The sequence below is a fragment of the Chinchilla lanigera genome, unplaced genomic scaffold, assembly GCF_000276665.1.
Source record: "Chinchilla lanigera isolate Chin_1 unplaced genomic scaffold, ChiLan1.0 scaffold00009, whole genome shotgun sequence".
Taxonomy (NCBI): domain Eukaryota; kingdom Metazoa; phylum Chordata; class Mammalia; order Rodentia; family Chinchillidae; genus Chinchilla; species Chinchilla lanigera.
Genome location: NW_004955410.1, coordinates 36544838 through 36572405, shown reverse-complemented (window position 1 = coordinate 36572405; position 27568 = coordinate 36544838). Strand labels below are relative to the sequence as shown.

Sequence of the window (27568 nt, the reverse complement as noted above, 5' to 3'; positions counted from 1 at the left end):
GGCGCGCGGCCCGGCGCCCCGCCTGCTGCGTGTCACCCCCGTCACGACTCCGCCGCGCACTTCGCCCCCGGCTCTGAACTCCGCCGCTTCCGCAGACCCCTCACGTGGCAGCCCCCTCCGGGGCACGGCGCTAGGGCCACGGGGGCTGCGGACCCCGGCGCTCACAGGGATCCCGAGCCGGTCGCCACCCCGCCTCGGACGTCACCCTCGTCGGACCACCCACCCACACCTTCCGCCCGAGGCTGGCGGGGAGGGGGGGCTACAAGCTGTCAGCCTACAGTTTCCACATGACGACGCTCACCCTCGCCCGCCTCGCCACTTGCGCAGCAGCTGAGCTCGAGCTGAAACACACGTTTAATTAAGGCGGGGGCAACGTCTTGGTTTTTCCCTTTAATTTGAAAAATAAACCCCCAAAGCAAAAGGGAAAACGCAGTTTGACCCGAAGCGCTTGCTTTCGGATTCTCCCTCCCGACCACCACCACCGCCGTCCTCCCGAGAAAGGGAGACCTACCCACCCGAAATGCCACCCGCACACCTGCCAGGTGACTCGCCATCCGGAAACCCTGAGCCCCACCCACCCCGCCTGCGGGGAACCCGCGCCTGCGGTGAGGTGGCGGCGACACGGTGTGGTATCCCAAAGTCCCCGGAGTAAGGGGGGACACACACCCTTCGCCCCACCCGGGAGCGCGCCGCCCGCCCGCACCCCACGCCCAGAGCAAACCTGGGCATCCTGCGTCGCGGGGGTCTGAGGTCTGGGCTCCGAGGGGCTGCGGTCCCCCAGCGCCCGGACCCCGCGTCCTTTCCCAGAAGCGCGCCCCCTGCCCTGATTTCCTGTTGACAGCAAGGTGGGCGACGTGGAAGAAAGGCGAGAGTTGTCTCCAGGTTCGGGAAGTCGGTCTCCGCGGAGTGAAGAGGTGGGATCTCGAAATGGAAACAGCACCCCCTCCCTGCCCCTCCCCTCCTCCTCCTCTTCCACCACCTCCTCCTCCTCCTTCTCCTCCTCTTCTTCTGTTTACCTCAAGTTTGAATTTTATCTGCGCAACATTAGCTGGAATGCGGACATTGAAAAAAAAAAAAAAAAAAAACACTCGCTCTCTACCCGGCAGCAGCTCCGGAGGAGCCATGTGGCATCAAGCCACCGCAAAGGGGAAAAAAGTGCTCTTAGCAACACAAACATGGCGAAATAGCTCCGACAGGCCCGTTCCACGCACAGCCCTGCCTTCTCCCTCCGCTCGCCGGCCGAAGCCCCCGGCCGGGAGCTGCAGACCCCTCGGGGCGCCGGCGAGAGGGCCGAGGGTGCGCGCGGGTGTGAAGGCGGGGCGCGCGAAGGGGGGATCCGCGGAGTCCGCGGGGGAAGTATTTCCAATTGACGACCGAGCCCATCTGCCTCGGCCCCCTGAAGTGGAAACAGAACAAAATCTCCGTCCCCAAGTCCTCCTCGACCGTTTTCCCCACCCTACTGAACTTACCCTCTGGGCGGAACGCACGCCGCTTCCATCGCCTTCCCCGTCCTTTCCTCCCGAGCGAGCGTCCAGACGCCAGAGGAAAATGATGCGCACGTAGATTTGTACAGCATATTCTTCGAGAATTTCCCCGGGATGATCGCGCGGAGTGATGGAGACTCTGGAGACAGGTGCAGGGCTGGTGGCCGGAGCTGCCGGCAAACTTGTTCTGCGCGGCGCGATGGGCAGCGGGGTCCCCTGGCCAGTGCCGAGGACCCCAGGCTCCCTGCCCCCCGCCGTCGCCCACTTGTCACGCCAGGCTCCTGCGTGCGCTCGGCTGCAGGGGAGGTGGCGTAGTTTCTTTTCCTCCCACCTCTTCTCACTCACTTGTTTTTGTAGCCGTGGGCTCCCCTAATGCTTTCCTCTCCACAGTGTTGTTTCATCATATCATGTCCATCATGTGACACCGGAGAGGCCTCTCTATGGAAACTTAAAGGGGCTCCCACGTGACTGCAGTGGCAACAACAGCGGCAGGACTGGTGGCGGCGGCCGCAGCTATTGTACCACCACCCATCGGGAGCCCCTCGCAGCATCCCGAAGGTGCTTCTAGCGCTGCAGAAGCTCGGAGAAGCATCCGGGAGCTGTGGCGTCGGTACGTGCGTGGAGCCTATGCTCCTTACCCAGCAAGCCGAACAGAAGGAGCGTCCTTAAATCCTTTCCTGCAGTCACAAAACCCACGCTCTGTTAAAATGACATTTCGTGGTTCCTACTTTGTTTCCCCCAAAGAGCAATGAGTTTTCTAGCCGGCCTGATTAAATTTTACAAAGTAAAAAAAAAGAAACAACAGATTTGTCCTTCCTTGAGTTCTGTCCCATATCACCGGTAGAAATGCCAAAACAAAAACAGAGAGTCAGGCATTTGATACATAATTACCATCAGCACCAGTTTTAAAGCTTTCTGGAATTACAGTCCTCCGGTAACTGTGTTGATGCTCACAGGAGACAAAAATGCAATGCAGTTTTTCTCCTCCGCAGCTATATTAGGGCTTTGTTGCTGACAACAGTAAAAACTTGTTTGTGTCAGGAAGTGAGGTATGAAGAAATGACCTGGAAGGTACAGACAAAACCAGAGTAGCAGTTTTGCATTACTTTTCTGACCATATTCTTGAAAATGATGACAAGCAGAGCGGCTGCTATAAAATACGTGGTGTTTCGTGGGAAATGAAAGAATCAGGAAAACATTCACCTATCAATCACACGTGGCAGACATCAGATACACATATATACATCTCTGTATAGGCGAGAAGAGTGAGGAGCATGTGCATTTTTCTGATGTTTTGTCCTCACTTCCAAAATTTAACTGAGGTATTTAACAAACAACTCTGAAAGACTTACTCAAGTCCAGTGATGTGTGGAACTCTTTAACAGTTTTCAGTACTCGCTGGTGTTACTGACTCACATCCCCTTTAGGGGTTTCTACCTTAACTCCTAATTCTCTGTCTTAAAGTGTTGATGGACCATGAAGATGTTTATCTTATAAATCTAAGCTAGACAGCTATTTCTGTGTTTTGGTTCATGCTTTTCCATTTCTGAGGGAGAACTGGATTGGCGGAATTATGAAAAGACTTTGCAGGATCCTGAAGAGTGGGATGAAAGATCATCGTTTCTTCTGGCCTTGCCTTGACTGTATTTCTTTCCACCTCATCAGTTTACCTCCTCAGCCATGATAAAATGATCCTCGCAGCATCTCTTCAGATTCCATAAATCCTCCAATTTTTACCTCGAAATCTCATGCTTAATTCTTCATCTCTTTCCCCTTGTCTGCCCTTGCCTCCTTTCCAACTCACCCCCTTTTCTGCTTGGGTGCTTGACTCAGGTTCCCCCCACCCCCCAATAATCCCTCCCAGCCCTCTTCCCCTACAGCTCCCTGCCCCCACCCTTTTCCCAGCTCGGTCTCTCTTCTGAGCAACTCTACCTCCTTACCTCTCTTTGACCTCCTTTCATGGCCTCCACAGTCTGACCCTTGACTTCAAGGCCGCTTCTTACCTTTCTTTACCTGAAAGGTGCTGCCTCTTACTGGGGTCTCCTTGACACCCTCCTCTCTGGTCCCATCCCTTCTGCGGTCAAGCCCCAGCATTCCTCCGCAGCTCGGCCTGGTCAGCTTGAGCCTCATTCTGTTCGCGTGGCCCTGCGCTGGGAAAGGAGTGTGTGGTGCACAGTGGGACCAAGACTCCCCCTGGTCCGGGGCCCCTGCCTCGCCCCCTCCGCCCCTCCCGAGTCCGGGTTGCAGCGCTTCCTGGGCGGATGGTTTGGACTTGCTGCCGCAGCTGCGGTTCTGCTGTGTCATGCAAGAAGGAGGCGGCGGCGGCGGCGGCCGGAGCTGGAGGGGGAGGAGGGGAGGAACCTGATCCTCCGGTAGCGAAGGGCTGGAGGCAAACACCGACCTCCCCCAGAGCCGCCCGGGAGTAGGGAGGGCTCCGCTACCCCGAGGGGCCCTCCCCGCGGGGCAGAGGGTAAGTGGGGCGGCTCAGGTGGTCGCCTTGGGAAGGGAGCGCGCAGGGGGGTCAGGTGGGGCGTCGGGAGCATCAGGAGCCACCTCGGCCCAAGTAAAGGAGCCCAGTGTCCAGCTGACAGGGACCCCGGCTGCAATAAGGATGATCAGCCAAACGCAGCCATGATCACTATTCGAATAACATCCCACAGTTGACCCAGGCTGCACCGAGGGTGGAGTTGTGTGCATCCTGAACTCGGGGCTGAGCTGGAAGCAATGATTCAGGGCTGGAGAAACATCACCCAGTCGCCCTGAATAGCCAAGGCCAACACACCCCATGTTCCTAGTCCAGCTTTGCTGCGCTTTCTGGGTTGTCTTGTTCAAAACTAGGGAAAGGGATGGGAAACCTGCCCAACCTCACTTTAGCCACGAAAATAATGCTCTTGGCCAGTGGCCCTGGACAAACAGCCTCTGGTGCAATTAAACAATCAATAGGAAAAAGGGCTTCATCTCCCTCATTGCCCTCTTTCCCTGAACTCCTTCGACCAGGGTAATTCATTGTGCTTAAAGGAGAAAGAAACGTGTTGTGTTCCCTCCCGCCCACCCCCCTGCCAGCCTCCCACCGCACCAATTGCAGACTGCACACCCTGCGCCCACCCCACCTTCAGAGCTGCGCTTCGGAGAGATGGTGCTCCGTGCAGCATGACTGCCTTCAACTCCAAAACCTCTCACCTCTGTTGCCCTTTAGCCCTAGGGGATTCGAAAGCTTAGGGCTGAGATCAGTCCTTGCAGTTATGTTAGATATGTGGAGGGAAGCAGCAGAGGGACAGGCTGGGTACATGGGAACGTTACTTTTTTCACCCAGTAGAATTCGCAGGACCACTACGTATTATTATTATTAATTATTATTATTATTCCTTTCCATTTCACTTGTAGACATTTTAAAAAGCACTTTCTGAAACATTTTTTTCAAAAAATGTCAGTCATGCATTTAGAAGTAAGGGGTTGACGGGATTAACTGAAAGGCTAATGACTGTCTCAAAAGCACATGCGGTTGCTAGGGAACTCGGGCTCATCCTGCTCTCTCATCACCAGCCTGTTAGGTGGAAATCAAACTGCTTGGGGTGTTATTAGAATGAATGGCATTTGGTTAAAGGCTTTCTTGCTTATATTGTAGCATCTTGAATTATCATCAACTGCCTCACACCCACATACCTTGTTTTCCTAATTTGATTTCTGTATTTGCGTCACTGCCAGGGACACTCAGACTAGACCAGTCAGGTTCACTTCCTGTTTCTCAGAACTGGTTTATATTTGGTCTGGTAGCACTAGCTGGTAAAACATTATCAAACTGATCCTCTTGGAAAGAAGTCTTTGCTTTCAGTTCAAAACAAATTATACCAATTAAAGTCTAATTCCCATGGAAAACATCATTTGAGAAGTAAGATAGACCACCAGTCTATTTCATTAGCCATTTGAGAAAACCATTCTTGAAATGTAAAACCTAGAAAAATCCATCTTTATTTCTTTTACTCAGAATCTTCAGTCCTCAGCATTGGAACTAAAACAAACTCAACTGGAGAGCAGATATGATATTTCTAAAATGAAGCACAAAAAAATACACACCGAAGCTGGGAAAATCGTTTTGACTAAATAAGGCATAGACTTGAATGGAATCCAGGCCCAAGAAGGACAAATAAGTTGGGTTAGCATTGTGGCATTCTGAGAACAAAGTGTGATTACAGGGCAACACTACAAATAGGAAACCCCATCACTTTGTGTACTGTCTCTACCAATTCTTCTATGTTCCTGGACAAGACACCCTTAACCCCCTCCCCAGTTCCTTCCTCTTTATAACAAGGATATCACCAAGACAATGTTATAGGCATAAGACTATATAAATAGGTGAGTTCTGATGTGGATCATTTGTTTAGATGGAAAATACAGCCCTTTGAAAATGATGTATGTGAGCCAGGTTGGTGATACATGCCTAAAATCCCAGCACTCTGGGATGCTGAGGTAGGAGGATCACAAGTCTGAACTCAGCAATTAAGTAAAACAGTTCATCAAAAAAAAATTTTTAAAGGCTGAGGAATGTAACTCAGTTCAAAGCCCTGGGTTCAATCCCCCCCAAAAAACAGGGAGAAAGTCCTTGCAGTTATGTTAGATATAGTTAACTGTTATGGTTTCAGTCTACAATTCCCCCTGAAAGGCTCATTTGTTCAGAAATAGGAAGGTCATTGGATTACCGGGGCTCTAATTTCATCACTGCATTAATTTACTGATGGATTCATAAATTTTTTCTTGGTGTTTTGACATGAGGTGTTTTGACACAGGGTAGAGGCCAAGCGAGCCTTGAACTCACAATTCTCCTGCCTTAGCCTCCTGAGTGCTGGAATTACATGTGGGCACTGTCATGCCTGGCACCGAGGGATTCGTCATTTGATGGCATTATTGGGAGGTGACAGAACTTAGGAGGTAATGCCTCATGGAAGGAAGCCTACCACTGGGTGGGCATAGTCTTGAGGTCTCTATCTTGTCCACAGCTGCTTCCTCTCTCTGTCTTTGCTCCCTAGCTGCCGTGAGGTGAGCAGCTGTCCTCTGCCACTGCATTCTGCCTTAGAACCAACCAAGCACAGACTGAAACCTTGTAAATCTTTTGTCCTTTAAGTTGACTGTCTCAGACATTTCCTCAGAGTGACAGAAAGCTAACTAACATTCACCCAGTGCACTTTGATGAGGAAAGTGATGGAATGATGGAGGAAGGGCTATTAAAAAATAACTCAGTGAGTCCTCAGGGACCCAGTAACTTATTTGTCTCTAATTAATGATAGGCAAAAACATAATTTAGATTTAAGAATTTTTCAGATTCCAGGTATTAAGAAATGGCATGAAGAAATGTGAGATTTATGGTGGAAAGAAAAGTCTTGACTTTGAAACCCAACTCTGCCACTTTATCCATTATTGAGTGCCTGCAGTGTGTCAAGTACTGTGCTAGGTCCTGGGAATACAAAGATGGATAAGACCTCAGTCAGTGGCTTGCAGGATCCTATAATATAATGAGGAGGTAGATGAGTACACAGTTGATCACACAACCGTAAGATGATACTTACAGAAGAACTCATAGGAAGGGACATGATTATAAAAGATGAGTCTGTGATGAGTACTGAAGGATGAACAGAAGGAAGTCAGACAGATGGGCAAGTTCAAAGAAAGATATTCCAAGCAAGAAAGCATTGTGTGTAAAGACCTCGATGATAAAAGGTATGCCCAGAGAGTTGAGGGCAAAGGACAGTGCCCACAGGAAGAAGATTCTCAGTGAATAACATTATGTCACTGCATGGCAGAATTCCTGAAATTTACGTCTAAAAAGATTAGCATAGTTTTACACTGTGAAAGGTTTTATATGTCTTTTAAGACCTTTAAACTTATCCTAAGGCCAATGGAAACCATTGGTTAATTTTAAGGAGCATAATGAAATGATCATATGTCTATTTTAGAAAGAGCATGCCAGTTTGAAGAATTTATTAGTGAGTGATTGTAACAAGGAGACTAGGAGGTTATTGAGCATTGTGGGAGATAAAATGGACGTGCAAACTAAAGCAGCAAGAATGGAACTAGAAAGGTGGGAAGGATTTGATAAATAGCTCAGACATCAAACCTGATGAACTTGATTATTGATTATATCTGCAGGATTAAGGAATGGGGAGTGATTTATGCCCTAGGTAAATGGGAAGATGGTGGTTTCTTTGATCAAGATGGGGACCCACTTGAGGAAAAGCAAATTACAGAGGGAAGGTAATTAGTTGAATTTTAAACGTGATGAGTTTGAAGTGTCAATGGGTGTCAGAGTGAAGCTCTCTATTACATAACTGAACAGAAGGATCTAGAACTCAGGAGAGAGAGAAAGTGTAATAGTTCATGGGCATAGCCGGGATCCCCAAGAGAGACAGTATAAAGAAAGAAGAGTACTTAGTACGGGACCCTGTGAAAATGCCAACACTTAAAAGGTGAGGAAAGAAAGATACAGGGGAAACAGTAGCCAGAAACATAGGAGAACCAGGAATATGGAACTCAGAGAGTGAGAGAAAACATAACAGTATTAAATGCTAGAGAAAGGTCCAGAGAAATGAAGACTGAAAAGTCCTTGTATTTAGCAATAAGACGGTCATTGGCATGTTTGGCAAAAAGCATATTTATGGGTCAAAGGTAGATAGTAACCAGATTGCAGTGGGTTGAGGAGTGGGTGAAAGTAGTGCCAGAAGTTCTTTTCCGCAAGTACTAAAGGGCAAATAAGAAAGGAAGGTAAAGGTACTGGTTATTTGGAAGAGAATATTTAAAGTCATGGTCTGTAAGGGTAAGAACATATAGGAGCCAAAAGAAATAATACAGCATTCCAGATTCTTCTGGCGTTCTTCACATTAAGTGGTATCACCATCCATCAATTGCTTCAGCCAAGAAGCATGTAGACATTCATGATTCTTTTTATCAGTTTTCATGATCTACCCATGAGGAATTTATGTCAGATCTACCTCCAAAACGTATCTCTACCGCTGTCCCCCTCCTACAAACCACTGCCATCTCTCTTCTGTGCTCCCACAGTGGCTTTCCTGCTGCCATATTCGTTCCTGTTTTCCGTCCCACAGCTAGAGCAATGTAAATCAGACATCATGAAAACACAAATCAGATCATATCACGCATCTTAGAATCCTAACACGCACTCTGATTGCACTTGGAATAAAGCCCAGACTACTTTCTGGGCCTGTGAAGTCTGGGAGACACCTCAGACTCCACTTTCAACCTCACCTCCCACCTCTCTCTCTGCTCTTGACCATGTGGACCTTTTTCTGTTTTGCAGATATGCTGACTTTGCTCTTACCCTGAAGGATTTATTCCTGATATCTCCTTTCCCTGGGACAGATTTTGGGTCCTTGTGATCTTTTTTAAATGTCTTCTCCTCAAACAGGACCTTCCTGACCATTTCACTGGAAGGCTTCCTCTTTGCCCACCTTTCCAATTATCCTATGCATTTTTCGTCATAATAGAACTTCATTATGGAAACATTCTATTATGGTTCCTTTTATTGCTTTATGATAAGGACTTCTGTAGAACTGATTAGTGGAAATTAGAAGCATCAAGGATAGGAGTCTCCCAAGTGTGGTGGTGCATGCCTGTCATGCCAGCACTCGAGAGTCTAAGGCAGGAGGATCTTTAAGGCCAGCCTGGACTACAAAGGAAGAAACTGTCTCAAAAAAGAAAGAAAAGTGGAGGGGGAGAAGAAGAAAGAAAGAAAGAATGCTATTTTGTAAATGGATATCTGTTTGTTAATGTGTTTTCCTTCTTTTATTTTTTTAAATAAGAAAAAAAGAAAGATAGGGAAAGAAGCGGGAGGGAGGGAGGAAGAAGATCAGTCTGATTCAGGTGTGATGCCACACACTTGTACTTCTAGCACTTCGGGAGGGCGAGGCAGGAGGATCATAATTTCTAACCCAGCCTGCACAACTTAGCGACTTAGGGAGACCTTGTCTCAAAATACCAATCAGTCAGTCGATCAATAGGCTGGAGATGTGGCTCAGTGCAAAGGCAGGCTCTGGGTTCAGTCTCTAATACTGCCAAAAAACAAACAAAAAGCCTTAGAGTCTGAGCCAGGTATGGTGGTGCAACCCTATAATCCAGCACTGTGGGAGGCAGAAGCAGGAGATCCCAAGTTCTAACCCAACCTGGGCATCTTGGTGATTTAGCAAGAGCCTGTCTCAAAATTTAAAAAAGGACTGGGGATGTAGCTCAATGTAAAGGTCCTGGGTTGAACCCCCAGTACCACACACATGTGCACACGTGCGTGCACGCGCACGCACACACACACACACACACACACACACACAGGATCAGTCCAGCTGGGAATGGTGGCACATTCCTGTAATCCAGCTACTTGGGAAATTGAGGCAGAAGAATTACAAGTTTGAGACCAACCTGGACAACTTAATAAGACCCTGTCTAAGAATATAAAATAAAAAACTGGGGATATAGTTAGTAGTAGAGCACTGGCCTAGCTTGGGTTCAATCCCCAGTACTGCCAAAGGAAGAAAAAGAAGGACAGGGAGAAGAGGAAGAAGACAAAAAGAAGAGGAGGAAAGGGAAAGGGAAGGAGGAGAAAAAGGAGAAGTGGAGTCTGGTGGATTATGGATTACTAGGCATTTAAGATTTTGGAAGTGGAAAAGTTACTAGCTTTGTAATCCTGGACATTCACATTCTCCAGGCTTCCCTTTGTGGTTAGTAATACTATATACCTCACTGGGCTGTGAGAAATGAAATGAAGTAGGATAGGTGGAGACATCAGGTGATCTTGTCAGGCCACTTTCAGCAAGTCAGAACTTCTACACATCCACAAGTCCCCTGCTTGTGGGCCCTGCTGTGAGGGAGGTAGCCCCTGATTATCACTCACTGTTAGAATAAAAATTGACCAAATTGACTTTTAAAAGAATTTCTGATAGAACCGAGAAATTAGATTATCTAAGAAGAATTCAGAGCACTTCTATAAATCAATAAGAAAAACACTGAAAACTAGAAAATTGGGCAAAAGGTATGGCGAATTGCAGCCAAGGAAATATAAGGAGATCTTAAAAATATGTAAAAATGTTCACTTTTCTCATAGCAAGAGATGTGCACTTTTCATATATCAAGTTGACAAAATTTCTAAAATTTAATAACACTCGGCTGATCAGACTACAAAGCAGGCATGGTCTTGCATAGTCAGAGGGAGGGAAAGTTGATATCATCTCTTTGGAGGGCAATCTGGCAGTATGTATCACATTTTCAAATGTAAAAAGCCTTTGACCTAGCAATTCTACCTTTATATATTTATCGAATAGATAGATTTACACATTCAATGGAGGATGAATCTGCTAGGACATTCATTAAAGAATGATCTGTAGTCATTAGATACTGAAAACAGCTATCAAAGGAGAATTGGTTAAATAAAGTATGATAGTTGTACAAGTGAAAAGTAGGTAGCTATTAAAATTTGTGAGGCAGTTCTAGGCATATTACTTTAAAAGATTGTCACAAAGCATTACTATGTAAAAAAATTAAGATGAAGAACCATATATGGCCAGGTGCAGTGGCACATGCTTATAATCTTGACTACTTGAGAGGATGAAACAGGAAGATTCCAAGTTGAAGGCCAGCCTGGGTAATTTAGCAAGACCTTGTCTGAAAATTAAAAGGGCTGAGGATATATAGCTCAGTAGTCCCTGGGTTTAATCTCCCGTACCACCAAAACAAAAAAAAAGAAAGAAAGAAAAAGAAAAATTATCCGCATGTGTATTTTGCTAACCTTGTGTTTCTGTTTGAAAAGTACTTACATTTTTTATCTGAAAAGCCATTATCTGTGGGAAGATTAACTAGAACAGGGCAAGAGCATATGGAAAGAGAGAGTAGGTGGAAGTAGTTTGTGTAAGAGGTGATAGTTGCCTGGCTGAAGCCAGTGGCACACACAGAGAAATGATCAGAGTCCAAAACAATGATTTTCAGCAGCTGTAGTTGATTAGGGATGGTGGGTTAGGGAAAGGGGGACACTGCCATGGTGGACTTGAGACTGCTTTCAAGATTGGATGTACAAGCAGAGGTGTCAATTACCAAGATGGAGAATCCAAGGACACAGAATTACAGGAGAAAATCAAAAGTTTTGTCCAAGTGCACAGACTGGTACACCTGCACCAAGTGGATAGACGTCCACTGCAGGTTTGTAGGCCCGGTTCTGAAGCTCAGAATTTCTGGAACTGGACTTACAAATTTGGAAGAAGATGGCCTGGGGATGGCAGGTAAGATCAAAAGAAAAGTGGGGCCAGGACTAAGCTCTGAATAGAAGAGAGCTGGCAATGAAACTGAGAATCAGAAACCCCAGAAATAAAACTACGAAACTGCAGGGCCAAAAAACCCAAGAGCGTTAAGGAGGGTCAACTTGCTACATGATGCCAAAGCTCAAGAAAGATCATTGTTATGTATTAGTCTCGTAAGCCCAAAGCTCCTTGTGAGTTGAGATTATTTTATTTTTGAAACCTAGGGCCTGCCCCACGCCTCACACATAGTAAATGATTAGTAAATTTTTTTTAAATTAGGGAGAGAAACAAGGATACATAGAAAGACAATAGAATTTATGTTTGGACATCAAAGAATAAATAAAGCAAGTTTTGAAGCTATGGCAAGTCAAACTTGATCTTGGAAAACAGAAAGAAGTTCTGTGCCCCCTGTTTCACCCTTTCACCCTTGAACTAACACGGGAGTTGAACACTCACAGTACCAATAAGTGCCTTCCAAAATACTTTGCTGGGTAATACCTATACCTAGTCATTCTGAGCCATTTTTATCTTTATTTAGGTCCTGAGTGATAACAAAAAGAACAATTTGGTTTCACTCCTCTATCTGATCCCATCACCCCAAGCTGACTCAGTTGATGGCATCTGAGGAATCCACTTCAGTGCCGCTGCAGCTCTATAAGACACTGCAGCCACTCCTGGGATGCCCAGCCCTGGTTTCCCATCCCAGAGCAAGGTGACTCTTGGCAGGAAGAGACTTCCATCAGCTTCTCAGTCTGTTGTTTCTACATAAATGCATTGCTCCTTCCCGAAGAGACTGTAGAGAGTGTGGATGAAGAAAAGCTGGCTTTCTTTGGAGAATGTAGGAATTTGCAAAATAAAAGAGACGGTCCTCACATTAGGAAGAAAATTAAATAATATGTGTACACAAGCAATATTTAAAATGTTATTAGAGCATACATTAGTTACACTGAGGATCAGCACACTTCTCTACAGAGCTAGATAGGAAATAATTTGGGCTTCTTTGCCATACACTTTCTGTTCCAACTACTCCACTCTGCCAAGATAGTGAGAAAGCAGCCGCAGAGAGTGCATAAACGAACGAACTCAGCCATGCTCTAATAAAACTTTATTCATGGACACTGAAACAGAACTTCATGTGACTTTCCCATACCATCAAATAGCATTCTTCTTTTGACTTTTTTCCAACCGTTGAAAGACGTGAAAACCCTTCTTTGTTCACAGGCTGAACAAAAACAGGGTTGGCCTGTGGGCAGTAAATAGGCAAAGACAAACATGAAGATCATGCTATGAGAAAGATGTTCACATTTGGACTTCTAAAGAAAAAGTATATGTAATCTGTATTTTAACTTCTCAAATATATTTGAGCATCTAAACACATTCACTTACCTCTGTCTTCAGCAGAAGTAAAGTATGTCCCCTCGGTTCAGTATTCATTGAACATTTTGCTCTTTCTCTTCCTTGCAGTGTTCATATTGATGAGTGTGTACAGTCGTGTACCACATGACAGTGGTTTGGTCAACAATGGATCGCATATAAGATGGAAATAAGATTATAATGGAGATGAAAAATTCCTATCACCTAATGATGTAGCCACCAGCATACTCTAGCACAGCGTGTTACCCAGATGCTGGCGTAAACAAACCTACTGCACTGCTAGTCACATAAAGTACAGCACATACAATTATATATGGTACAGAATATGCACTAATGATAACAAGTGACTGTGTTACTAGTTTATGTATTGCCTGTACTATATCATTATCTTAGAGTGTGCTCTTATCAAAAATTATTATATAACAGTATACCATGTTACATCAGCATTATCTCATACATCTTTTTTTTGTGTGCTCTTAAATCTCTATTTTTCATTTGTTTTTCATGGACCTATAACAGTGATGGCAAACCTTTTAGAGCTTTCAATGATAACAGCCTCCAGTGGCATGCATGCCATTGGTTTACTGCTGCTTCTTAGAAGCAGCAGGGTATATCAAATAGAACAAATACCTCTCACATATATGTAAATATACCATATAATCTAGGTGTGTAATAGACTATACAATGTAGGTTGTGTAAGTATGCTCTGTGATGTTTGTAAAATGGCAAAATCACCTAAGGACACATTTCTCAGAATATATCCCCATCATTAAGTGACTCAAGACTGTTTTTATATAGCAAACTGAAAAATATAAATACCTAAACCAAGAGAGAAACGGTAGTGCTAATCACATTTTTGAACTACACTAGTTCTTTCACTAAATACATTACTCTTCATCTAATTTTTTTTTCTTCTGGTACCAGGAATCGAACTCACGACCTTGCACTTGCCAGGAAGGTGCTGTGCCACTGAGCTAAATCCCCAAGCCCTCTTCCTCTAATTTTTAAATAGTGGAATATTGTGTATTACAAAGTTAGAGATAAAAGAAGATAGATCATTGATGAGTAGGTAGATAGGTGAAAAATCGAGTGGCTAAGTTCAGTGAGAATTGTTTGGGTGTGTAACCATATAAATGGATAAATGTTGTCATTTGAAATGATAAATACACAGTCTGAAAAAAAATACTCAGTTTAAATCTGAGCTCTTTTGCATCCCAGCTGTGTGACCTTGGGCTGATTATATAAACCATATAAGCTTGAATTTCCTCTATATAGAAAGGGGATAATAATAACTACCTCTGAAGGAGGCTGTGGGAATTAAATAAGGTAGTGTATGAAAGTCAGCTAGTGTGGTAGCTGGGACATGGTAAGCAATTAATAAATCATAGCCATTGTAATATGGCAACATGAAGGTTTAGAAACTGTTCTCAAGAAGCACAGAGTAACCTTGTAAGTCATGAAGTCATGGACGCATATGGAAACCCACAAACCTGAGGGTAGATGGTTGGCGGAAAACATTTGGGTAAAAATAAAAGCAGAAGTGACATTGTCACAGAAACATACAAGACATCTGGCCAGTTGTTCCCTAGCAACGAGCTGCTGGATTGTCTAAGAAGCTCCACCTTGAAGTCTAGCTTCCCAGACTCCCCAACACTTCAACGCCAATTCTGACTGAGGAGAAAATGCATCATCCGTGTGCTCCTCCCATCTCACTTCCTTCCAGTCGAGTCAGCTGTGTGCCTCAGAGCCCCACTTCTACCTCTTCTCCTGGCCATTGCAGCCCAGTCTCTTTCTAGGTGTAGGACCCTATTCTGAGCCTCAGCCTCCATTACCACAACTCCTATTTGCTTAGCTTAGCTGTGGCCAGTCTGCTTCTCCAGAAGGGGTTTATTCTAACTGCCCATGCCCCTGGTGTAATCTCCCTACACTGTGGCACACAGTTCCTTACCCTTCATGGATAACCTGCTGCTGGGTAAGACTGTACCGCTTGGTATAAATAGCTTCCTGAACTTTACCATGGTGTGAAACACCAGGTCTTGCGTAGCCTGGCTTCCCTAATCCAGGCTGGCTTCTGTATTCACAGCACAAGCCCTGGGGAGTACCCCCGCCCCAGGCTTGGCTCATACCTTCTCTCACTGGCCATGTATGGTCAGCTAGTTCTAGCATGCTTTGTGATCCTGTTGTGGCAACATCAATCATGCTTTCCCAATACAAATGACAAAATTATTGGCGCAGGAGCACAACAGAAGAGTAATGGAGAACTTCAATTTATCTCACATCAACTGACTATCATTATGCAAAAAGTGAGCATCGAATAAAGTTGGCATGACTTAAATTTAAACTAATTGTTCGTTGAAGAGGTACTAGTCTGTGCTTAATTCCAACAGGCTAAGAAGAATGTGTTGGTGAAGCAGAAGTGACAAATAACTTAAAAGTAAAGTGATCATGGCACCCTTGAAATTGTAATAGCTGGAGAAAGCAACTCTGTAATCACTATACTCACACAAAGAACACAAGAGAGTTAAGAGGTGGTAGGGACATGAGACTGTCTGGCCAGGAGCTGGGAAATAAAACTCAAGATGAGTAAACTGATTTCAAATGCATATTCTCACAAAATCAGTGAGTCTCACAAAATCAGTGATTTCAGTGAAAAGGAGAGAATCTTAAAAGATCAATGTGGTTGCTCAAGAAGTGTTCTGACACGCTCATCTTTTTAAAGGACACATATGAAAGGCAGAAAAAGGGACACACAGTAGCCCTCTTCTTATCTGTGAAAGGGATTACATTCCAAGACTCCCAGTGGATGCCCCAAAACCTCTGATAGCATCAAATGCATTCACACTATGCTTTTTCCTACACATACATACCTGTGATTGCTATGTTTTTTTCCCTGTACATACATCCCTTTGATAGTTTAATTCATAAAATAGGCACAGTAAGATGTCAACAGCAACAATTATAGCAGAATAATTATAATGATATACTGTAAAAAAAGGTTATTTAAAACTTAGGAATTGTTTCTTTCTGTAATTTTCCATTTAATGGTTTCAGACCGTAGTTGACTAAAGGTCACCGAAGCTAAAGAAACTGGAACGTCGCATGAGGAGGAGCGCTGCTGTATATCATGGTTACCTTCAAGAGAACGGCTCACATCCATGAGAATAATGCCTTAAAGGCTAATGGCCAGAGGCAGCTATAGTCTGGAAAAGTATTTAAAATACTTTTCAAAATAGGGGTTTTGTTTGTTTATGTTTATGCTAATGTATACTAATGAAGAAGGGGGAGTGTTATTGAATGGGGTAGATTTCTAATAGTAGTTAACTGAAAATCAGAATCATTTAACTGTAGCATTTTTCTAAATTTTAAGGCATAGGTTCTTTCCTCTATATTTTTAATATTTCTAAAATCAGAATATCTGGAATAGGTATGTTTAATATGTAGTATTTGGGGGAGGGCTCAAAACAGCCATTAAACGATGGTGCATCCTAGCACAGGTCGGTCTTAGACCAGAGGAAATTTGAAAGTTTATTCATGTAACATTGCCTGCATCAATTGTACTCAACAGATGAAAGGTCCACTTTGTTTTTTTTTTGTTTTTTTCTGGTACAGGGGATCAAACTCACGACCTTGCACTTGCCAGGCAGGCGCTGTTCCGCTGAGCTAAATCCCCAGCCCCGAAATGTCCACTTTGTGTTCTAAAAGTTGTGGTGTTGCAGATGGCCACCAAAAGACAGGGAAGAATCAGAAAGGAATTCAAAGGCTGCATTTGGAAGTGTGTTGCCCCATGCAAGATGCAGAGGCAGTCAGATGAGCACTATTAAAGAATAAGAGAGTAGCAAATACTAGAGACAGGACTGAGGCCACAGAGGCAATGCGTGGGTAAAGAGAACAATGTAGCCCATGGAAGGCAAGTCACCGCACATGTGTGTCATTGAGAAGACTGGATGGAGACGGAATGTGTGTCCAAGTCCAGGGACAGCCAAGACACGGGTAAAGATAGAGGAACTGCTAGGAAGATACTCAGGACAATCACCACCATGGGTCTGATAGATAGTGTTTGTCCTGGGCAGGACATTTTGAACTACCTGGCACACAGTACATGTGCATCACTGTGTCCTGCCTCCTCAGAATCAGTTAAGTGATTGACTTAAAGCCCTATTGGCCTAGGGTCCAATGTACTCAGCTTTGATTAACACTATGGAAGGCTCCTCTGAGAAGGTAGCTAGTTAAACCAAGATTAAAGGCCTAGGAAAACACAACAGGAAAAGCTATTGCACAGTAGTTGAAATGGTGTCACGCACACACACACACACACACACAGGCCAAGGAATGTACAAATGACTAAAAACAAGGTAGCCAGGAGCCAGAGACTTTAGCAGAATAAATTCAGGGGAGAGTTGAAACAATTGTCCATTTCTGTGCCTCCTTGGGAACCCATATATAAAGGAAGGAACTCACGGAAGTTGTTTCAACCACATATGATGAGACCTTTATGAACTGTGACATGCCCAAGTGCTCCAAATTAGCGTGAACATAAATGAAAGGGACCATGTCTTTTCAGGATTGCAGCTCTAGTGTACATGGGTCTACTAGATATTAGTGTCTATAGTGGTGAGACAAATGAGCTTTTGGATGGCACAACATTTGTCATTTCCATTAAACACAGTGACTTGGTACTTAAGGGTCGGACCCCTGCCGTCTCACCCATGCTCACCTTTCCCAGCTGTGCCTTGCACGGCCTGGTCATGGAGTTGTGGGAAAGTTGCTACCACCTTCATCTCCAGAGAACAGGGAATGTGGCCAGTCATTGGATGGCATTCCTTTGGCCCCAGTGACTGACTTGGGCATAGGCATGTGACCTAAGTCAGGTCCACCAAAGGCAATGTCAGGACTGTTGCTGAGAGCGCTAGGTCAAACATGCTTTCCTTCTGGAAGCGAATGCAGCAGCTTGACCCCTGAGCGTGCTTGGCTACCTCTGTGGGACCACAAGGACACAGTTTATTGAGAATGGACTGTGCCCAGGGGCTGAAGCAAAGAAATGAAGAAGAAACTGTCAGGTCTCAACACATTGTGTGAGTCACCTGACCAAACCTGGCCTGAAGTCTGCATTTTTTTTTTGTACCGGAAATCTAACTCCCGACCTCACGCTTGCCAAGCAGGCACTTTGCCGTTGAGCTATATCCCTGGCTTGAATTTTTCATTTATGTGAGCTGATAAATTCTATTTGTTGTTTAAGACACAGCAAGACAGAGTTTCTATTGATAGCAGAGCGTCTCCTCTAATTCAAAAGAATGGAACAAACATGGCTAAGGAGGAGTAGAATGCATTTCAGGTGGATTGAAGAGTTGAATATGGAAACTGACACATTAATAGCAGTGATAAATGTTGAAAAGATGGAAGTGATATACCCATCTTTTGACCTTAGGGTGATGAAGGCCTTCATGAACAAAAACAGAGGTTTATTTAGTGGGCCATGGTAGTGAACGTCTGTAATCCCAGCACGCTGGGAGGCTGAAGCAAGAGGATTACTAATTCAAGCTCAGCCTGGACAATTTAGTGATTTACCTGATTTTATTACCAGTCTTCATCTGAATCCATTGAGGAATGGGACGATTCTGCTTTTGCTTCCTGGCCAGGAATTGTTTGATTCTGAAAGTCTTGTGAGAAGGCTTGATAGCATTACACACACAAACACATACACACACACACATAAAAATCAGGTGTCTGTGTCTAGCAAATGGTCAAGAACTGTAAAATTACGTCTGTGTGAACAAAGATACAGGAGATAAACACCCTTATGATACAAAGGGAGTACAAATTAGCACAAACGTAGCGAACGATTTGAATCATGTGTTAAGAACCTTAACCTATGCATACCATTTAACATAGTGGTTTTATTGTTACGATTTTAGCCAAAGAAATAATCAGAGACACTGAATTTAATATAAAAGAATACAACATTTAGTGCAGCATTCTTTATAATATTGAATACTTAGCCAGGTGTGGTGGTGCACACCTGTAATCCCAGCACTCAGGAGGCTGAGGCAGGAGGATCGCTGTTAGTTCAAGGCCAGCCTGTGCTACAAAGTGAGCTCAAGTTTTGCTTAAACTGCATAGTGAGACCCTGTCTCAAAAGACAAAAAATAAACAAATAAATAAATAAATAAAATATTGACTACTTAGAGAAAACCTATGTATTCAGTAGAAGTCACACACATTTTGTGGTATATTTCTATGATGAAATTACATATACAGTTGAAAGCAGTCTTTAGAAGATGTTATGACACCAGAAAATGTTGGTCATTTATTTGTGTCTTATTTTCAGGAAAAAAAAAAAAGACTAGACAATTACTCAGTAAAATAATAACAGTGATAATGTCTTAGTGGAACTGAATTGGTTTTACTTTCTTTGTGAGTTCAGTGTATTCTAAATCTACTGCAGTAGACATGCATGTTCTTATAGTCAGGATAAAGAAAAAATGTAAAACGAAGTGAGACCTCAAGGTGAATGACAGTAGGGTAAATTTAAAAGAGATTTAAATTTAAATTTAGATGAAATTCAAATTTAAATGAGATTCAAATCTTCTGATCCATATAAACTACATCGAGGGCTACAAAAAGCACTTCCGGATATGATGATAAACATGTTGTGAGGAATCACAGAGGAAAAAATACCATATGCCTGGGGTGAGGCAACTATGCCAATTCTTAAAAGGGGGAAAGTGAATTCCAGAACCTACTGACTGATAAGCTTAGTTTGCTTAGGAGAAGCAAGTTGGTACTGTATCAGAAAGAGCCAGCATGGGTTCACTTAAGTACCTGCCAGCTACTCAAATCCCTTATCCTCATGTGCTTTCAGTCATGTAGTACTCATTCCAGATGTTATTATTATTCCTATTACACAGAAGCCAGAGGGCATCAGTGTCAAGTGATTTGCCCAAAATCCTATAGGCCAATTTTTCTCTTTCTCTCCCTCCTTCTCTGCCTTCTGCCTTCCTTTCTTCCTTCCTTCTTTTCTTTTTCTTTCTTTCTTTCTTTCTTTCTTTCTTTCTTTCTTTCTTTCTTTCTTTCTTTTTTTCTTTCTTTCTTTTTTTCGTTCATTCTATCTTTCTTTCTTTCCTTCTTTCCTTCCTTCCTTCCTTCTTTCATACTTAGCATACCTAGCACTGGACAGAGATCATCATGGGGTCCTGGAAGACAAGATAATAGAACATGGGACAATTATAGAACAATTGTAAACATATTCTTAGTAGATGAAATGAGTATGCACAAAAATATGGATTAACAACACATGATTTGAAGGTTTCCAATTGGTCATAACAACAGCAGTAATAATATCACTTAATACCACTCAGTACTTATTATATGTAAGGTTTTGTGCAGTGCTTCCCATCCATCATCTTGTCCAACATCCAGAGAAGCAGGAACTGTTATCATGCCTATTTTACAGTTATTTTATGAACGTGCTTCCAGTTACATAGCCAGTAAGGAGAGGAGCTGGGATTTAGTCACAGAAAATTTGCTTATAGAACCTGTATGACCTATATGTTTATTATTTCAAAGTATCATTTTTTTGATGTCCAACTTATTTTTTTCTTTTTATTGAAAGAAAGATTTATTTCTCAGTTCTGAGGATCACACTCTGGGCCTTGTGCATACTAGGCAGGTGCTCTACCACTGAGGTGCATCCTCAGCCCAATTTTCTTATCTTGCGCTGTCACTCAAAAGGCATATTTTGCTAAGGATACAAAGCTGAGAGAATGGAAGAAAAGTACAGCAGGAAAACCAAAATTTATTGAGCATTTACATGAGGTATTACATTGCCCACACGTTAGCCTCAGAACCACTTTGCAGTGCAGATAGGATTATCCCTATTTTTACTGTTAAGCAGGTTATGACTCAGAGAGATCACATGCCACGTTCAAAGTCACTTGGCTGCTTTACAACACCTAACTTCAAGTGTGGATCCACCTGACTCCTAAATCTCATTCTTTTGACTGGCTATTGAAAATCAAATGTAAAATATAATATTCAGTGGGAGAAAATCTAAAATCCTGTAAAACAGCACTTGTCTAAGATATGGGAGACCTCATTTGTTAACATTTCAAGACCAAAAGATCTTGGGACCCGAGCTGATTGTGAAGCACCATGAGTCTGCATGTGGGTATCAGGATGCTCATACAATCTCAGGTGGCACGACCAGAGGACAGTGATCTAGACAAGAGAGAGAATGCTCCTACTGTTTTGTATACCAGATGGGGACCACTGTGATTCTTTCTGAGTACCACATTTTGAGACACTTTGGCAGACTACACTATGTATATCCAGAGGAAGGCAGCCAGCTGGTAACAAAATACATGCACACATGGATTTAAAAACTGGATTATTTCATAAAAGTGTAACAAGTGGGAGACCCCAGAGGTAGCCGAAAACCATCTTCAATTAGCTGAAGAGCTTCTATGTGGAAGAAATTCTTCTTACCTTGTGTATGGCTCCAGAGGACAAAGAACTGTAGTTGGAAGAAGGCAGATTTGGGTCAATAAATAAAAATCCAAATAGGACTTCCCATCTTGCATGTCTTTTTGGGCACCGAAATACCAAGCCTGCTACTTTAGACATAGTAGGTGCTCAACAAATACATGTTGAACTGAATTGTATGTGTCACTGGGCAAACAGTGAAGAGGTCGTCTTGTGGGCTGAAGCAAGGTAGTCACCTGTTGTACCCAAGACATTGATCCCTACACCTGGCCCAGCTCCACCTTCTTCCCACTGGTACCTGCTTCCTTCCAGCCATGCTTGAAAGGAAGTTTCACTGTTGACTGATTTCTAACTCTCAAGAAACTATGTCCTTCCATCTTCTCATGATGGAGCCTAACTGTCTCCCTCAGCTTACCAAGGAAGAGCTGTCACCCAGTTCCTGCTCGAAGGTCACTTCACCTTCTACCTGCAGGCCCCCTACCCTGTTCCGGTGCCGCCTCTCGGAGGGCTCCTTTTCAGTCCTCTCCACTGGCTCCTTCTGCTGGGAGAGCTGCCTGCTGCTTGTATTCAGGGTTCTGTGCTTGGCCCCCGGGGCACTGTTTTCTGCCCCCAGGATGTCCCATCCACTGGAAGCACTCATCTGACCTCTGCATTTGTCCAGCCCTCTTTGCTGTCTCTGGAGCTGCCTGTTCCTCACTGTCACTGGGCATCCTAAGGTCCCTGCCAGGTTAACACCCCCGTCCTCCTCCCCCTCCTACTTGCTTGCCTCCTGCACTCAGCTTACTCAGTGTCACTGCCTTTCAAGCACGGCGTCTCCCGCCTCTCGAGCCTCTGTCTCATCAGGAGCTCTGTCCTCAGCGCCACTTTTCAATCTCTCTTGGATTTGTCACTAGTTTTCATCCCACTGCTGCTGTGGTGACTCAGATCTTAACCCAACTTTGGACTATTACAGGGGCCTTCTAATTGCCTCTCTTCGTTCCCTTCTTCCCTTGTTCTAGCTCAGCCTTGCTCTTGCCACTCGGGTTTTTATATCTATTTATTTACTTATATTTATTGCTTTATTTTGCCATGAAGGGTATCAAACCCGCGGCCTCAAACGTGCTAGATGAGCATTCTACCAGTGAGCTCCATCCTAAGCCTTATTTTCCTGTTTAAAATACAAATAACCATGGTTTTTTCTTTTTGCAGTAGTGGGGATCGAATCCAGGGTGCTCTGCATGATTAGCTTCATTCCCAGTCATGTGTATTTTTTATTTTTAGACAGATCTCACTAAATTGCCTGCACTGGGTTCAAATTTGTGATCCTTTTGCCTCAGGCTCAAGAGTGTGCCAGTGCTGGACTTCTCACCTCTTTAAGTTCTGGAGCATCAGGCATGGTGCCACATGCCTATAATCTCAGCACTCTATGAAGCTGAGGTAGGAGGATCACATCTTCAAACCTAACCTAGGCAATTTAGCAACTTACTGAGATGCTGCCCAAGAAATAAAAGAAAAGAGCTGGGGGTATAGCTCAGGGTGAAGACTTTGAATTGAGTTCCCAGTGCCAAACAAATAAATAATCCGTGATGCACACACCTCTAATCTCAGCACTCAGGAGGCTAAATAAGAAGAGGAATCTGAGTTAAAGCCAGTCTGGAATATATAGTGAGACCCTCTTCTCTAAAAACCTCTTGCTTATCTTCAGCATAAATTCTAGACTCCTTAACTGTAAATCAAATTTTCTTGAAATATATCTACAGCCTACCTTATCGGTCATTGCCAGACCCTCTCAGACTTATCTGTCTGTTTGTTCAGTTTTTTGTTTGTTTTTTATTTATGTATTTGTTGTTTCTTGAGATGGGATTTTTCTATGTAGACCAGGCTGGCTTTAAAATTACTATGTAGCCCAGGCTCACCTCAAACTCATAGTAATCCTCCTGCCTCAGCCTCCTGAGTGCTGGAATTACAGATGTGCATCTCCATGCCCAGCAAGACGTGTCTCTTTTCTCTGAACACAGTTTTCCTATTCATAGCTTTGTGCCCTTTCTTATTTAATTTCCCCTTATAAAAAAACCACCCTTCTCCCCTTAGACAATTCATTTGCTTCTTCAGTTCCAAATACAAACTTCAGCACCACTATGAAAAGAAGTCCTTGTCCGATTCCAAATCAAGAGCTCTAGTGATGGTGTTTATATCAGAGCACTAGTGATGGTGTTTATTTATTTTTTAAATAAAATTTTGTTTTTTTCCTGCAGTACTGGGGATAGAACCCATGACTTCAGGTATCCTAGGCAAATGCTGTGCTATTAAACTGGTTATATCTCCAACCTGCTATGAATGTGGTACTTAAAGCAATGGACTGGATGGATAATTATAGAGGAACAAAGCAAAGCAACCTGCAAAAATTCAGAGATCAGGAAGGGCCCAGCAAGAGACCAAAAAGGATGAGGTAGGAAGAAAGCCAGTGTGGTGTGATGGAAGCCAAGTACAGAAAGTGCTGCAGGACAAAGGGAGTGGCTGGCGGTCCCAAGGGCCTGCTGAGAGGGTAAGATGAGGACTGAGGATTGACCACTGGCCGCTGGGTTTGACATTGCAGAAGTCTGTGACCTTTACAGGTGTGTTTCCAGTTGCACAATGGGCAAATGTTGTTTCACTTGCCTCCAAGAGGTAGGCAGAGATGAGGACGCAGATGCTTGTCAGATGGGGAAAGATTAGGTACATGAAAAAATTATGGCTTAGAGAGGATTCTATGAACTGGTCAGGAGCTAAAACAGATGCATGAGTTACATGTAGGACTCTTAGTGAAAAATCCCCAAGTAGAAACAAGGATGAGGTTTCAGGGTGCAAAGCCTTTCTTAAATTTCAGAGCAGGACTGCCTCTCTAATCGGATTCATCTAGGCAGGGTTCTGTATGAGTTCTTGTATCTCTCTCTCCTTCATGCAGGGCTTCTCAGCAGGGACCCAAAGGGACAGGAGCCTTGGGGAAGAACTGTCACTACAGGGCCTTAGTGTAAAATGTTCACAGACCATTCCCAAACACCTGTGGCTAGTGGGTGGGGCTGTTGAGAACCCGAGTTAGTCAGCTTTTCATTGCTGTGACAAATACCTAGCAGAGGGATGCGGCAGAGGAAAGCTGGGCATTTCATGGCAGTCAGGAAGCAGAGTGAGAAAGCCAGAGGGAGGGAGGGGCCTGGAACAGGAGCTACATTTTTAGAGACATGTCCCTGGAGACTTGCCTCCCTCAACTGGGCCCCATTGGCTAATGGTCCACCCAGCTTGAGCTTGTCAGTGGATTAATCCAGCCACCATCCTACGCCTCACCTCTGAACATTGCTGCATTGGGAATCAAGCCCTCAATCCATGAGTCTTCAGGGGACACTTCAGACTGAAACCACAACAGAAGCCTACAAGCCTGGCTCATATCCTTTTTGGTTGCTGGGCAACACCATGTCTGAATAGTCAGGAAGAGGTGAACAGGAAAAACTGGACCCGTCCAACAGAGCGTACTTGAAAATGCTGTATTTTGAAACAGCTGTATAAAAATCTTACAGTGAAATAATAATGGAGAAGAGCTAAGTGGCCACCTAAATTTGATGAATAAGTTGGCTGCTCTTAATTGTTAATCCCTGGAAAAAACCAGCATGAAATACAAAGACTACAAACCTTGGGTAGAACAAACTGAAGCTTTGATTTTGTGCTAGTCTGAGTGATATTCCTCAGAGTCAAAGTTTCCAAAGGTGCTTTGGTACATATCCCTCATAGAATGAGTTTTTACTTACTCAACTGTGGACAATACATTTCCCTTTATAGAATCATTTATGTTGATGTCAGGGCCTGGAATGTGAAACAGAACTAGCCATAGAATAGTTGAAGAATCTCCTATCATACCGTGCTTTCTATAGTTCTCCAAATGCATCAATGTGCTCTTTTTGTGCCTTTGTGTGTGCTGGTCCTTGTCCCTGGAATACCCAAACCCTCTTGCTGTAGTTTTCATCTCTGGGAGCACTTCTGGAAGAGATCAAGTCAGATTCCCACCCTATGTTCCCCAAACCATTCTTTTTTTTGAGACAGAGTCTCACTATATAGTTCAGGCTGGCCTTGAACTCACTATGTAGCTCAGGCTGTTCTCAAACTCACAGCAATCCTCCTGCCTCAGCCTCCTGAGTGCTAGGATTACAGGTGTGTGTCACTACACCCAGCCTTCCCAAACCATTCTCATGCATAATTCCACCTCCACACCTACCACAATCACCCACAACTGTTTAACCTGTTTCCCTCACTGGGCTGTGAGTTTCCTGAGTCTGTGATTTCTTTGGCTTTATATCCATTTCTGTTCTCTGCATCTTGAATAATAGTACTTCTACATTTTGGGCACACAATCCCTGTTTATGGAATGAATGCATGAGTGTTTCAGAGTGTAAGTGAATGAATAAGTGAGAAAATGAATATTTGAAAAGATCAAAAAATTTACCATCCCAAATTGAAGCTAATAAAAGAGTAAGAGCATCAATGACTTCACATACACGTAGAATTTCTGTATATAATGGAACTTTCCTAACCCAATTGAGAGGGCAAGGCCACTGCAGCACAACACATGAAGAGGGGACGATACACACCCCAGAGCTGTAATATACGTCTGCAGATGGTGTGAACCTGCTGAGGAAGAGCAGAGCTGGGTAGTAGGAACTGGATTGGTTCGAATCTAGATTTACAAGAGCGATTTGACTTGCAGAACACATGAACATTTTGCTCTTTGTTGTTTCTCTTAAGGAATGTATTTTTCACTTTAAAATTTAAGGGCAGTATACACCTTAATAAGCATGTTTACCTAAAGTACGGTTGCCTTGTTAATAAAAAATGAAAAGTAAGCCAGCTATGACACCTCTAAAATGGAAGTTGCATTGAAGCAGTCATTTCATTGCCAGCTCCCTTGGTTTCTTTCATGCCTAATTTATAAAATGATAATAGTTGTTACTAGTCTTTCCATTATAAAAAGTGTTGTTACTGGAAATTAGAGTCTATAAACAGTTAGGATGTCTTTGAAAGACAAGCATTATACACAAATGAGGTATTATTATTCAGTTTTTCCTTTTCAGTACCCTTAAATGAGAATTAGATGGAAACTCTGCTCTAAGCAATATCCAAGAGGTAAATAATTATTGACTCGAGTGAAAAAAAAAAAAACAAACCCCTCTGAAAACTGGGTTTGTACAGCTCAGCCTGTCTGTGCACAAAGCAAAAATACCGAGTTTCAGTGTGACGTTTACCTCTGTCCTTTCTCTCTTTTCTGCTCTAATCACAAATGAGGACAGCCGAGCCTTTCGGTCCGGGCATAGTGTGCATTCTGAAGAACCCAGATATCCTGGAAGGATTGCGTTTTAGAAATGTTTCCACTCATCAGCCCGTGCAGCCACCTTTCTTATTGACTTAGGCCCTCAAGGAACTGTTGGCCTCTCTTCACAATCCCTGCTCTTAGGAGAGGGAGAGCTGTTCTAGGACCTTTTCAGGTGAGCCTGTGTGCACCCATGAGCAACTCCCAGGCCAGAGCTTTTATGCCTTCTTCTTGGAGTATAGCACCACTTGGCAGGAGAGGGAAGTCGTGGAACTAAGGTTTGGAGGATTATCATAAATTCCAAAACCTTTCCTTTGTGCCATGAGGACCTGAGAATTGAACAATGCCCTGGGAGGACCAGGTAAGAGAACTGGTGGTGATGTCCTATCTGTACAGCATAATTGTGTCTGGCCTCTGTGTGTGTATATATAATAGCTTCTGCTCTTCGCATCCTCGGCCCCTGTTCTTGCACTGCCCCCTGGCCCTCCCCTCTTGTCCAAACCTCTTACGGTGTCCATTCATTATGTCTTGGCTCACCTTCACTCCCCAGGACCAACCTTCAGCCCTGCTTTCAGTTACGGTCGTTTGTTTTCCACCTGACCCATTTATTTTGGCTTCTGGATTTTGCTCTCAGA

General features: G+C 43.9%; 3 protein-coding genes across 3 annotated transcripts in view; 2 read left to right on the top strand and 1 right to left on the bottom strand.

Annotated features, from left to right (window-relative positions):
- The window catches only part of LOC106147761, a 192388-nt gene extending 190312 nt beyond the window's left edge, over positions 1-2076 (bottom strand). Inside the window, exons 1-2 of the mRNA XM_013510500.1 lie at positions 1969-2076; positions 1470-1853 (exon numbers count right to left, since the gene is read on the bottom strand). Coding sequence (XP_013365954.1) covers positions 1470-1853; positions 1969-2076 — 492 coding nt within the window. The remainder of the gene's footprint in view (positions 1-1469; positions 1854-1968) is intronic.
- LOC106147791 (basic proline-rich protein-like) overlaps positions 1-2279 on the top strand; it is a gene marked incomplete in the record, with an annotated part of 4034 nt that extends 1755 nt beyond the window's left edge. The window contains 2 exon segments of the mRNA XM_013510639.1: positions 1-914; positions 1875-2279. Coding sequence (XP_013366093.1) covers positions 1-334 — 334 coding nt within the window.
- Positions 2280-3868: 1589 nt separating this feature from the next.
- Mkln1 (muskelin 1, intracellular mediator containing kelch motifs) overlaps positions 3869-27568 on the top strand; it is a 316551-nt gene continuing 292851 nt past the window's right edge. The window contains exon 1 of the mRNA XM_005377548.2: positions 3869-3954. The gene's annotated coding sequence lies outside the window, so the exon portion shown is untranslated. The remainder of the gene's footprint in view (positions 3955-27568) is intronic.